Below are 14,523 nucleotides of genomic sequence, written 5' to 3'. Positions count from 1 at the left end.
GTTCTTCCTCCTCTTCTTCTGAGTCCACTTCAGGATCTGAGTCCTTTACCTCTGTCTCTTCTGGTTTTCTTGTTGGGTTGTTTGTTTTATTTTGTTGGGTATTTTTGGTCTTCTTATTTTTATTAGAAGTGTCTTGGTGTTGGTCTTCTTCCTCTGGGTTGGTCATCTGTTGTTTCTTTGATTTCTTATTTTTATTCTCTTCCTTCTTGTTCTCGTTATTTTCTATGTTTTCCTCTTGCTGTTGTGTTGTACTTGTCTGTTTCAGCTGTGGAGATCGACTCCTCAGCTGGTCCCCCCTCCCGTCAGTGTTATTTTTGTCTTGCGCGGTTGCGCACTTTTGTTTGGCTCCGTGAGCCATTTTTGTAGTCCCGAGTTTGGGGCTTCCACTGACCTCAGGGAGCGGGCTTCTCTCTCCACGGCGGGCCTCCTCGTACCGGTAAGGCCTTCACCTTCCTCCTCCGACGTCCTTCCTTCTTATTTTCTTCCCGTTGTTTTTGGTTTTTCTTTCTTCGCTGCCATTTTCTCCACACTTTCACTTTGTTATGGTTTATATGTTTGTGCCTTTGGTTTTTCTCTATCTTTTTTTTAAACTTTTCTGGACAGGGCTAGAGTTCCCCTACCGGCCACTACTCCATCACATGACTTCAGCCTTGACAGGCATAGTTGAGAAAGATAATAACCACTGTCTCATCTATCCCTAAAATAGATGAGCCCCTGTTATCTATGTTCTCCAAACATTGTTGTCTAATACACCATAAAGTGTACTGCAGTAAAACCCCTGTTAGCTGAAATACAAGCAACTGGCAAAATAAATAATAGAACTTTCAAAATAAATAACAATAAAAATTTAAGTAAAAGTTTAAAATTGTAAAAGTAAATGTTCTCTGAAGATGGGAGTACCTTGGTCATGCAATGTTTGTAGCAGATGTTTGAATAAAGTTGTGTTTGAATTAAATGGTGTCAACTCAGGATGAAGAGCTGGTTGGTGCCCCTCGTTGTTGGGAGTGACACTCTTAAAATATCTCTTTATCCCTGCTTAGTAAGTCATTATCTTTTAGTATATTATTAAGTATACTAGTAAACTTGGGAGAGGCGAGGTTAATTATTATGTTACTGATCATCATCTGGGTGGTTCTGTGGAACCTGCAGATGCAGCGATGGTTAAATGTTTTCACAGAATGTGGATAAAATAAAGTAAAATGCTTTATGGTTTATATAGTCAAGCAAGTGAAGTTTGTATAGTGAAAGTACAGTGTACTTTAAGCTGCTTATTCTTAATGCAGGTGTATGAGTTAAGCATTATAAGAGTGAGTCACAAACAACCGGAAAACTTGCTTATCCGGTATGCCGGATACCAGAAGCTTTACTGTGTTCAGAAACAGACATGCCCTAACTCATTGGTTCTCTGTAATACTCACCACTCCACTTGATGATTTGGTCTTGAGATCCAGCTTCACTAAGCCAAACCCTAAAGAATAAGAACAAGAGAACTTTACAGTGGACAGGAAGGAAAACAGTACTACTGGTAGTGTAGAGGGGATGAAGCAAAATTGTGAACATTTCAATGTCAAGGAAACTCTAAAACAACTATACTTTTCAAGGAAGAAAAATAACCCAGCTAAGTTTGATTTTAAAAAAATCAGCCTTTAATCTTCCAAGATTTGAATAATCACTTCATGGGAGATTAGACCTTTTCATCTTCACAACTTTTAGCCAAGACATAGAAAAGGGCTTCATATGAGGGGATAAAAATATTAAAAGCAGCACATTGACGGGATTGATTTAATGTGAATGGACAAAAATGTGATGTTGCCTCTCAGGTTGATGGGGTAGTTAAGAAGGCCTATGGTGTGCTGGCGCTCATTAGTTGGGGGATGGAATTCAAGAGTCGTGAGGTAGTGTTGGAGCTCTACAAAATTCTATTTGGACCACATTTGGGTCCTTCGCCTCATTACAGGAAGGATATGAAAGCTATGGAGAAGGTCCAGGGAAGATTTACCACGATTTTGCCTGATTGGAGAACAGGTCTTATGAAGCAAGTTTAAACTGGAGCTTTTCTCTTTGGAGTGAAGAAGGATGGCAGGTGACTTAGAGGTCTACAAGATTATGAAAGGCATGAACAGGGTGGTCAGCCAGCACCCTTTTCCTGGGGCAACAGAAGCCAATACCAGAGGACATCTGTTTAACGTGAGTGAGGGTAAGGAAGTTCAGGGAAGATGTCAGGGTTAAGTAGTTTTTTTATATTTATATATATAATACACACAGAGAGTAGTGGGTACCTGGAAATGCATTGCCAGGGGTTGGTGTGGAGGCTGTTATAATAGGGACATTTAAAAAGAACTAGTCGGGCACATGAATCCAAGAAAAATAGAGGGTTATGGGTGTGGGGAAGGTGAGGTTTAGATTGATGAACAGGTTTACGAAGGTCAGCCCAACTTTATGAGCTGATTGGCCTGTGCTATTATGTTCTATGTCTGTATCTAAATTTAATGGGCATCATTAGAATTAGTAAAATATGATGGTATCCCTTAAATGATTTTAAAATTTGCTCACTCCACATACCAACTTTGGAGTGCAATTTTAAGTGCTCTGCTATCTTTTATATAGCTAAAATCCCAATATTACACTGTTCATATTAAATGGTGCAAATTCTTTACAGGATTCACACTCTCAATCATTTTTTTGACAAATGCACCTTTAAAACAGACATACAGCATGGTAACAGGCCCTTCCAGCACACAAGCCTCAATTATCCTCCAATCGCTGTATGTTTTGAAGGGTGGAAGAAACCCATGCAAACACGGGGAGAACGTACAAACTCCTTACAGACAGCATAGGATTCGAGCCCGGGTCGTTGTCGCTGTAACAGCGTTGCGCTAACCTCTACGCGAATCGTGCCACCCCTTTTGTAATCCCAAATCATTATTAAGGCAGAGAAACAGCGGATACAGGAAATTTACACCAATCTTCACTCTCAAGGCTCTTTGCAAACAGTTACCATGTCAAGAATCATTGCATCATCTCCACTGGCTTCAACTAAAATGACATAATCTGAACTATCTCACATGATCCCAGAGGAAAGTAGAGAATTTAATAAGTGTCTCTGCTGCCACCATTCAGCAGTAGACTAACTAACCTGAAAAATCAATGAACTCGCCTTCCCCTCACAGAAGAAGCTTCTGCAACAATGTTTAAAACCAAATATTGGCAGGAATACAGGGAAAGTAAACCCCGACAAGCACTCTCCACCTGCCTTCTTCATCAGAGGGATGATCAGATGCAGCATTGCCCGGTACCTACTGAATTTTAGGGTGGATACGCATTGACCTACAACACAGTAATAGGCCCTTTCAGCCCACAAGTCCAACTGACCTACACCCCCAGTATGTTTTGAAGGGGAAACCCACGCAGACACAGGGAGAACATTTAAATTCCCTACATATAGTACCGCATTTGAACCCAGGTCGCTGGCTCTGTAACAGCGTTGCACTAAACTTGCCACCCCTTTATCACCCCCCCGCCCCCACCCCGGTTTACAATTTTGAACCGAGGGTGACTGGAAGCATGCGACCTAGCAGAGAGGGGCTTCAGACAAACTACAGTTCCTCTCTCGAGGATCCACTAATCGGAAGGAATTCAGCATGGTGCAGAAAACAAAACGCCAAGGGTGGAAATAAAAGATTACAATAACTCTTTAATTCTTCCAGAAACACTAAGTTACTGGGACAAGAATGATGGCCCCAAGATCATTTCCAACATTAAGTGTGATGTTGCCTTTGTTCCAATCATTAAGCTTTATTCTTCCAATTATTGAACATGACCACTGCCTGTAACACTTGACATTTCCATACTGCAGCATAGAAAACAGGCCATTCAGCCCTTCTCGTCTGTGTCGAAACATCATTCCTCTAATCCCATTGACCTCTCCCATCCAATTTATTCTTAAAAATGCAAGTGATCCCGCATTTACCACATCAGATGGCACCTCCATTTAAAGCACCTGCCAGCCTCATCCTTGTAGTTCCAGCAGTATCCACTTTTGCATTGCACTACCTTCCCATAATCCTCAGCATATACTCTCCTCCAGTCACATGGTTCTACAAATAATTTTATTTGTATATATGAATACTATATGCATTTTGTATTGTGTGTTTGTATGTGTTATGTCTGGCTGTGTGTCTGAATGTTTTGCACTGAGGATCGGAGAACACTTTCGTCAGCTTGTACTTGTGCAATCAGATGACAGTAGATTGGACTTCATCCATAGATAATGAAGGTTACAAGTGTCCATTCAGCCCTCACCAATGTCCTCACTTAATTTCCATACCAGCCTAGCAAAAATCTTTTTGGATTTATCCATCTTTATGCACCCAATACATCTGGCACCTCCTCTTTCTTAACCTGCTCCAGAATATTGCTGTCCTTCACCCTGAACTCTCCCTCCACCATGTTCTTCTGTGAATACGGATAACAGTATTCCTTCAAGACACCAAAATCATCTCACAGCTTCACACACAGATGCCCCTTTGGTTTCTACAGGTGTGGTGGAAAGCGTGCTGACCAGCTGCATCACAGACTGGTATGAGAACACCAATACCCCCGAGAATAAAACCCTGCAAAAGATTGTGGGCACAGCTCAGGACATCACAGGCAAATCCCTCACCACCATTGAGAACATCCACAGGGAATGCTGCCGTCAGAGAGCAACAGCAATTGTCAAGGATCCACGTCATCCACCACACACTCTGTTCTTGCTGCTACCATCAAGAAAGAGGTTCAGGACCAGCTGCTCCCCCTCCACCATCAGATTCCTCAACAACAAACTCAATCAGGGGCTCATTCAAGGACTATGACTTGTGTACTTTATGGATTTTTTTTCTCTGTATTGCACAGTTGGTTTATTTTTCTTTATTTGTTTGCATGTACAATTTTGAGTACAATATTTTTTTGACCTACCAATAAGTGGTCATTCTGCTTTGCCCGCAGGAGAAAGAATATCAAGGTGGTATGTGATCTCATGTATGTACTCTGACTATAGATGTGAACTTGGTTTCTATGGTGAGCTGCTCTTGCCCTGGCTTCTTAATGCTGTGCACTCATGGCTTGGGATTCATGTTACTCTTGTCTTCCCATGCTATTTCTACGCTGCTTTTTGCCCACCGCTTTAAGTACCCTCCTATATTTCCTTTATTCTTCAAGGGACACTGGTGCTCTTCATCTATTCCTCAACATGCCTTGTTATGTAGGCTTGCTATCTTAGTTCTCACCTTCACAGGAACATGTTAGATCTGAACTCATGATCCCCCATGTCAAAGACTCCCATTAATCACATATTTATCCACAAGTAGCTGCTCCTCATCTATTCTCGCCAGGTCAAGTGTTATTTTTTTTAAAATGAACAATTCAACACCTAACGGAGACTATCTCCATCTTCCCCCCAAACCTGCAGTAAAACCCCTGGTATCCGGCAACTATGGGGATTGGTAGATGCTGGCTAAGTGAATTTTCTGGTTGCTTGAGATTGTGTATTGCGTGATTGGTGAACTAATGGCAAGGCACGCCAATTTTAAATGTGTATTTTTAACCTATTTATTTTCCACACTTTTTTTGCCGGTTGCTTGAGACTGCTAGTTGCTTGAATTCTGGATAACAGGGGTTTTACTGCATCTTGAAACTTACAGAATTATGATCACGATTCTCAAAATGCTCATCCACTGAGCATTTGACTGCAAACCATGCACCGGTAAAATCTTCCTGGGATGGATGGCAAGGTAAGGGATCAGATTACTTACATCAAGACTGAAGAGTCAGATTCAGTGAAGAAAAGAAATGCCCAATTATAAAATGTAGAAACCAAAGCAGCAAGAGTGTGTGAAAACCACAGCCACACTTTCACAAAATACAGTGCCAACCCTGGTCATTGGCAAGTTGCTTTCCATCCCAGAAGTCCACATCAGATTTCTAATTAAATTTAAAACAAGAAAGAAAGCACTCCAAAACCAAATCAAAAATTCAATTAATGACTGGGAGGCATGGTTAGCACCATGCTGTTACAGCCCCAGTACCGTGGGTTCAAAACCGGCAGTCTGTAAGGGGTTTGTACATTCTCCCCATGTCTATGCTCATTTTCCCCAGGTGCTCCAGTCCCCTCCCACCCTCTAAATCATATGGGGTTGTAGGTTCATTTGGGTATAATTAGGCAGCACGGATTTAAACGGCTGGAATCGGCTTCTACCGTGCTGTGAATAAAATTTTTTACATTTATTTTAAAAAGTATTTTAAATCTAAAATTTGCTTCAATACTATTTCCATTAAATAAAAACACATTATTACTGCTACATCAATCCTTTATTAGATGTGAAGCGTTTACATATTCAAGGATAAATCAATTCTCTTTCTCTCAATGAGGCAAGGCACACTGACAAAACCCTAATCAATTTACACAGATAAATTGCTAATCTCTTGTTTAACCTTTGGAACAAGTTCTTAACTCAGTTTAAAAAAAATAAACCTACCATATCCTTTGTTGAAGAGGTCTCTGCTGGATTTCCCAAGGTCTGTGTAAGAAGGTGGCACAAACATCCTGCCTTTGGAAAGGACATAAACCATTAGGTAGCAAACAGAAATTGAACACAATCAGATTTAATTTATTTCTCTCACACCAAAGTTTGTTGCTGTAAATATTGAATTTATCATTTGTCAATTAAGCTCCAGTTCAAATTAAACAAACTTTGATTACTTTTGTGCCAGTGACTGAGTGACCTTACTGAGGTACTTGTCAAATAGACTCAAAAGAGGTCTCTTTTTTCATAATTTTATTTTGATAATAAATTTAATCTCTACTTATTCTGTTTAAGATTTTGCTTACACACAAAATTCCTGAGGCCCCTGGTGGCTTTTTAAAAAATCTTCCCATTACATTGGACAATGAAGATTTTGCTTCCTGAACACCTTTGTATTTTATAGATTTTGGCCTGCTAATTACGAAGATCACCTTAAAATTTTCCCATCACGCAAGTTCTTTAGAAAAAACCCATTTTTAAAAATTTCCTGTCATATTTCAAGCATACAAAACTATGAAGTGCAACATGTCATTGCAAATTCATTTTCTGCATTCACACTTGGACTCCTTCCCGGCTGGTCCTGGTGCAGTCGGTGACAACACGGTGAAAGGTTTCACCAGGACATTGCGACCATGAAAAAGTGGTATCAGGGCAACTGGAATCCATCAATGTTGGTCGACTATTGTTGGACACTGACAAGAGAGGCATCAGATGCTGAGTACAAATGAAAATCACAGCAGCATTTTTTTTAGGTCAGTTGAACGAACACAATGTCTCAGCATCATTATGCAATTAAACACGGTAAATTCAATAAAACAATGTTTCTCCAACTTCCAATGTGATACAGCCATCAGAAATTATCTTTGTGTTCAGCTTGAAGTTGTCTATCATAATTATTCCAGGGACAAATTTTATTCCAGGGTGCAAGCTGTTAGAAAAAAATTGTTGTCTAGTGTAATCGACAAATGGAAATTAAAAACGCTGGTAAAACTCAACAGGTCATGCAACATCCATGGACAGAGAAACAGTTAACATTTCAGATCCAGGACTCTTAATGAAAGGTCCATCCCTTTCCACAGATGCTCTCAGTTTTTCCTGTACTCGATCTAATTTCAGATTTCCCACATCTGCAGTTTTTTTTATTTTCATTTTTAAGATGTCACCACACTTGCTTCCGTCAGTAACCCAAGAGTGATTATGGACCAGGTAAACTTTTAATTGAGAATACAAACCTTCACATGCAGTTATTAAAAAATATAAATTTTTCAATATAGGTAGTTCTCGACTTACAACCGTAATGGAGACCGAAAGATCGGTTGTAACTTGTCGTAAGTCAGATTCGCTCCACCGTGCACGTCCAAGGTCGTGCAACATTCAACAAACGAGCTTTTAATGGGGACCTTGGACAGCCACAGGGAATAGGGACTTCTGTCTGCCACCGAGAGTGGGGTCCACTGTATACAGTGCTTTTAATAGATTTTTAAAAGAAATTTTGAATTGTATGTGCAGGAGGACGTAACTCACGAAGGACAGAAGTCGAGGAATACCTATACAATTTTTGACATTGTGCTTTTACTTTTACACAATATTGTGCTAAAATAATGACTTCTGATTTCATTCTTCTATACAAATCTCCTAAAAAATCCTGTTGGCCAAAAACAGGTCTCACCCTGCATCTCCCTCGTCCACTCCTCCCTTCCCACTAATCGCTCCCCTTGCACCTTGCCCTGTGACTGCAGGAACTGCCACATTTGGACCACACCTCTTCCCTCACCACTATTTGAGGCCCCAAGCAGTCCTTCCACGTGAAGCAACACTTCACTTGTGAATCTGCGGGAGTGATCTACTACATCCAATGCTCTCACTGAGGCCTTTTCTACATCAAAGAGACCTGACGCAGACTGGGAGGTTGCTTTGCTGAGCACCTTTGCTCTGTCTGCATCAATGACAGAGGTCTCCCAGTGGCCAGCCATTTCAATTTTGCGTCCTACTCCTACACCAACATGCTTGTCCACGGCCTCATGCACTGTCAAACCAAGACCAAACCTGGGCACTCTCCAAACAAATGGCGTTAAGTGACTTCTCTGGTTTCTGCTAACTCACACCCCGTTCTCCCGCTCTTCCCTGTCCCTCTGCTTTCCTCCAGCTCTCCACCCATTTCACTCTCCATTCACAGAGCCACCCCCCCACCCCTGTTTGCTGGTGTGCCCTGCCTCGCTTATGCACCTGTTACCTCCTGCCTGTGGGACTATGCTAATCTCCCTATCATTTTGTTTGGGCACCTGCCTAAATTTTGCTCATACCTTGAAGGCCTTAAAGCCCGAAACAATGATTAAGTATCTTTATCTTTGCTAATATAAATTATGCTGTATGACCTTTTGAATTTCTCCAGCATTGTGTTTTTCTTCAACACGATGTCTGCAGACTTTCATGGTTTACCTCACCCTTCATCTAACATTACAGAGATACCTTGTATAGCATGGATTTTGATATAACGCAGTTTATAATTTTAATTTAATAATAGCCAAAAATTGTTACATTTAATACTGTGTGACCAACAGTGGGGCAATAATTTAACGTGTCAGCAACGATGCTCGCGGCTTGGCTACGTTCATTTATCTTCATTATTGCTTAACTTGGTTTAGTAACGCTCCAGCCTCTGAGCAGAAAGGGCACGGCTGCTCTGTAATATTTTTATTGTGTTGTATAAAAGGGCACCCCTTACAAACAATATGAGTGGAAAAAGGAAACGCGGTGAAGATGATACACGGAACAAACTTAAATGGCTCACATTGGAAATTATTCAGCAACATGAAGATCGTTCGCTAAACTAGCACGAGACAAAGGGGTGAATGAATTGCCTGTTCGAAATCTAATCGAGAATAAAGATAAAATTAAAGAACATGGAATGGCAACAGCATCTGATATGACTAAAGTGATTGTTAGACATAGATGTTCTGCAGTGGAAAATATGGAACAACTCTCGATGATCTGGACTGAAGATTGCAACCAGAAAAGAATTCCATCAAGTCAAATGACAATTCAAGCGAAAGCAACAAGCTGGACATTAAAATAAAACGGAAATGAAAGGAAAACTTTTTCAGCAACTCGTGGTTAGTTTTACATCTTCAAAAAAATGAACAAGTTATATCCCTTTTAAATATTTTATGCATGTTTTCAAAAGAGTTCTAGATTAAAGAATAATTAATTATAGGATTGGAACATATTACATTAAAGTGCATTATAATGATGCTTTGATCAGTGCAGTTTTCCATAACGCTGAACTTTTTTGGAACATATTATACAAGGTATCCCTGTATTTAACTCAGTATCAAATTTTGGGTTTTTGTTTTTAAGACATCAGCAATCGATTCTCACAGCAATAAGCAGTAGGTTGGAGGGGAGCCCAGCCATCGAACAGGGATGGCGAGTGTTTCAGGGTGGAGCCCTTCCCACTCCCACAGGTAGAGCTGAGTCTTCCAGCAGGGTCTACCTGTAACTTCCAGGTAGACGAGCTCTTCTGTCCTACGAGCCCATGTCGCCCAAGTACACCCATGTGACCAATTAATCTACTAACCATGTACATCTTTGGATTCAAATTCAGGTCACTGACACTGTTATAGCATTGCGCTAACTGAGAAGCTACTTTCCAACTGACTAAACTCATCCAGACTTTCCAATCTCATTTTTGTCCCCCACCTTCCTGTAAGCCTCTTCAAGAATGGCAGAGCACAACACCTTTACAGTGCCAGTGATTGGGACTCGACCAGGGTTTGAGTCCCTTGGTGTCTGTAAGGAGTTTGAATGTTCTCCCCATGTCTGCGTGGGTTTTCTCCGGGGACTCCGGTTTCCTCCCACTGTCAAAGCATACTGTGGGTTGTACATTAATAGGGTGTAAATTGGATGGCATGATCTTGTGGGCCTGTTACCATGCTGTTTGTCTAAATTTTTAAAAATCCCTCTGATCCTCACTGCTTTATCTTCACTGTGGATGTGCAATCTCTCTATACAGCCACTCCCCATCAGGGAGGTCTTCAGGGTCATTTTCTGCCCAATTCCAGCATCTCAACAATTCCCACAGTCACTTTGCCCCTTATTTCTCCCAGAACTGTCCATTCTTGTTTTAGAGAACAAGAAATTGGAGCAGGAGTCAGCCATCCAGCCTGATCAGACGATGGGCTCATCTCCACCCCCATATCCTTTAAATCCCCTACTATGTTAACATCTATTCATCCTTGTCTTAAATATAGTCACCTCCACTGCTTCAAGGGGCAGCAAATTCCACAGATTCCCCACCCTCCTCATCTCTGTCCTAAATCTACTGCCCTGGATCTTGAGGCTTCATCCCCTAGTTTTAGTCAATTCCACCAATGGAAGCAACTATGGCTCTCATAGTTATACATTCCATTAAGATCCCCTCTCATTCTTCTAAACTGCAGCGAGTACAGTCCCAGACGACTCAATCTCCCCTCACTCCACTGCCCTTCCCCGCTATTATGAGCCTAAATATTTGCTCATGCCTTGATGAAGGGCTCCAGCTAATATAACGTGCACCTGGTGAGTTTCTCCAGCGTTGTGCTTTTACTTTTGGATTCGTCTTTAGGTCATCAGTTATCGATGCCAACAGGGTGTGGGAAGGGCCCGAGCCGTGGAGCAGGGTGGGGTCCATCTCAGGGCCACAGATGCTGCTGAGCTACTCCAGCAGAGGGTTTCCTGCCCCATTCCAGCAACTCATCAACCCCCCTCTCCCCTCCCCCAGTGTCACCTCGCCCCCTCCTTCCTCCCCAGCCCCGTACATTGATGCTTTCGGCCAAACAGCTTCATAACGGGCGAACACCACGCCAGGCCACCAGGCCGAGCTCCCCGCCCCCTCCCCCAATGGGGAGCACAGGACCCACGGGCGGCCGGGCTCTCCCCCATCAGGGACATGAAGACGGGCCGGGGCCTCCCCAGCGGCCGCTCGGCCCTCCCCGCGTGTCAGCCGGCTACCTGCTGCTGCTGCCTCTGCGCCGCTCCGGGAGGACAACGTGAAGGAGAGAGCTCGCAGCACTGCGCCTGCGCCTCACTGCGGGAGGGGGAGCGAGAGAGCCGACTCCACGCGTGCGCGGGAGCAGGGCGGCTGAGAGGTTCGCGCAGGCGCAACGCTACGCCGTACCGTACAATCCCTCGTTCCCATGGAGCCCCGACTCTCCAGTCCTGGAAAGAAACTATGGTCATAGGTCGCAAATGACTTGCCTTTCGAAACAGCTTCATAAAATAGCTCACATCACTCATGCTCTAACCAACCGCGGGGATTCTATGGGCTCCCTACAAATCTACAGTGTGGGCTATATTCACAAATACCTACACCAGGGGTGTCAAACTCAAATTCACAGAGGGCCAAAATTAAAAACTTGGACTAAGTCGAGGGCCAAACTAAATATTTATTGAAAATTTTCAACAACATCTGCATGTTTTCTCTTCTTTCAACATTTGTAATGTTAAACTTTTTCTTATTAAAATAAATGTTTAATCATAGTTTTGGTTAAACTCTTTCCAGAAGAAGCATTAACAAATGAGAAATAAAATATTCAATAAATAATATTTCTCTATAGCCTTTAAGCTCCTTTTAAATGTATTTTTTTTCACAAGCCAACAAGTCAAAAAAATAACAACTTGCTTCAATGAAAATCCAATCTTTCAACTATGAACAGTCCAGTTAACCAAAGAAAATATGAATTCAAGCTTAGCTTGCTACACTGTGATTTACTCTGATGCACCTGGGTCTAAACCAGATACTTGGCATCTCTTCTTAGATGCAAGTTCATCAAACTCTGGGGTCAGAGTTTGCCTCCCACTTGTCTTGAAAGGTCCTGTTTTCTGTCTTTCGTTTGGCCATTTTTCGTAACGGGTTTATTACATGTGAGTTGGGCGACAGGTCGCAGATGCTAAAGTAAAGAGAGGAGGTGGGGGCGATTAACGGGCTGACACCAATGCATTTGCAAAGCATTCTGGGATTTGTAGTATATATGTGCATGCACTATACTGGCGCAGCGGCCAGTGGGCCAACTCTAATACATATTTGATATGATCTTGCGGGCCAAATATAATTATATCACGGGCCAAATTTGGCCCGGGGGCCTGAGTTTGACATGTGTGACCTAGACTGTCAAACAGAAAGATTACTTCATTATAATATGTAAATTAGAGGATCAATCAGAGATTACCTAATTATAATATGTAAATTAGATGATTGATCAGATTACCTCATTATAATATGTAGATTAGAGGATCAGAAATTACCTCATTATAATATGTAGATTAGAGAATCAATCAGGGATTACTTCATTATAATATATAGATTAGAGGATCGATCCGAGATTACCATTATAATATGTAGATTAGAGGATCGATCAGAGATTACTTCATTATAATATGTAGATTAGAGGATTGATCAGAGATTACTTCATTATAAGATGTAGATTAGAGGATTGATCAGAGATTATTTCATTATAAAATATATATTAGAAAATTGATGCGTTTACTTCATTATAATATGTAGATTAGAGGATTGACCAGAGATTACTTCATTATAAGATGTAGATTAGAGGATTGACCAGAGATTACTTCATTATAATATGTAGATTAGAGGATCGATCAGAAATTACCATTATAATATGTAGATTAGAGGATTGACCAGAGATTACTTCATTATAAGATGTAGATTAGAGGATTGACCAGAGATTACTTCATTATAATATGTAGATTAGAGGATCGATCAGAAATTACCATTATAATATGTAGATTAGAGGATTGCTGAGAGATTATTGCCATGAATGTGCCATGAAATTCATGCAAGGGCACGGTTGGCATAGTGCTTAGCGCCATGCCTTTACAGTGCCAGTGATTGGAACTGGGGTTCGAATCTGTCTCGAAGGAGTTTGTATGTTTATTTCCCCAGGAGTTCCAGATTCCTCCCACCGTTCAAAAACATATCAGGGGTGTAGTTTAATTGGGACTCGAGAGCTGAATTGGCCTGTTATCGTGCTGTACGGACTAAAAAAATTTAAAATTAACAAAGACAAAGTAAGACCATTACTACAGTTCATTCAGGCATTCAGGGATCTGATGGGGGAGGGGAAGAAGCTGAGTGCTTGTCTTCAGGTTCCTGCACTTCTTCCTGAAGGTAGCAGAGTGAAGAGGGCATGGCCAGGGTGGATCTTCAATCTTTTGAAGGAGAGTAATTTCTTTAAATCAAAAATAACTTTATTCTCAATAAATTATTGACAAAACTGAACAGTAATAGAATGATAGAAGTAAAACACGGAAGTCTGCAAACACTGTGGTTGAAGTAAAAATACAACACTGGAGAAACTCAGCAGGTCAAACAGTGTCCTTTATAGAGCAAAGATAAAGGTACAGAACCGACGTTTCAGGCTGGAACCCTTCATCAAGGTACCAGCAAAAGGTAGCCAGGTGCCCGAACAAAATGGTGGGGGGGAAAACAGGCAGGGGGAGGAGCACAGTCCCACAGATAGGATAATGGGTGGATGAGGGAGGGATGGCACAGCTGCAATCAGGGGGAGGAGGGATGCTTCTGTGAATGGAGAGGGACAGGGTGGAGAACTGGAAGAAAGAAGACAGAGCAATGGGGAAGAGAGAGGAAGAACGGAGAGTGGTCTAGCAGATATCGAAGAAGTCAATGTTGAAGCCATCTGATTGGAGAAAGCCCAGGCGGAAAATTGGGTCTTGCTCCTCCAATTTTCAGGTGACCTTGGTTTGACAGTGCATGAGTCCATGGACAGGCACATCACCGCAGGAGTGGGGCGCAGAATTGAAATGGTTGGCCACTGGGAGAACCCTAATGTGGACAGAGTGAAGTGGCTCAGCAAAGCAATCTCCTACATGGGAGAAACTGCTTGCCTCCTGGGAGATCACTTCGTTGAACACCTCGGCTCTGTCCGCTGCAATAGCGCGGATC

General features: G+C 41.9%; 1 protein-coding gene across 3 annotated transcripts in view; it reads right to left on the bottom strand.

Annotated features, from left to right (window-relative positions):
* Nucleotides 1-11,657, bottom strand: part of vdac3 (voltage-dependent anion channel 3) — a 31,660-nt gene extending 20,003 nt beyond the window's left edge. The window contains exons 1-3 of one of the 3 annotated variants that reach the window (XM_069917575.1): nucleotides 11,553-11,657; nucleotides 6,516-6,587; nucleotides 1,419-1,468 (exon numbers count right to left, since the gene is read on the bottom strand). In XM_069917575.1, the coding sequence (XP_069773676.1) occupies nucleotides 1,419-1,468; nucleotides 6,516-6,582 (117 nt within the window). In that variant the 5' untranslated portion in view covers nucleotides 6,583-6,587; nucleotides 11,553-11,657. Of the gene's footprint in view, nucleotides 1-1,418; nucleotides 1,469-6,515; nucleotides 6,588-9,354; nucleotides 9,392-11,552 lie in introns of those variants that run through there. The other 2 variants (XM_069917576.1, XM_069917574.1) reach the window with 2 other exon arrangements.
* Between the last annotated feature and the right edge of the window lie 2,866 nt (nucleotides 11,658-14,523).

The sequence above is a fragment of the Narcine bancroftii genome, chromosome 2, assembly GCF_036971445.1.
Source record: "Narcine bancroftii isolate sNarBan1 chromosome 2, sNarBan1.hap1, whole genome shotgun sequence".
NCBI lineage: Eukaryota > Metazoa > Chordata > Chondrichthyes > Torpediniformes > Narcinidae > Narcine > Narcine bancroftii.
Note: the sequence above shows the minus strand (reverse complement) of the source record. Positions and strands in the feature narration are given on the sequence as shown.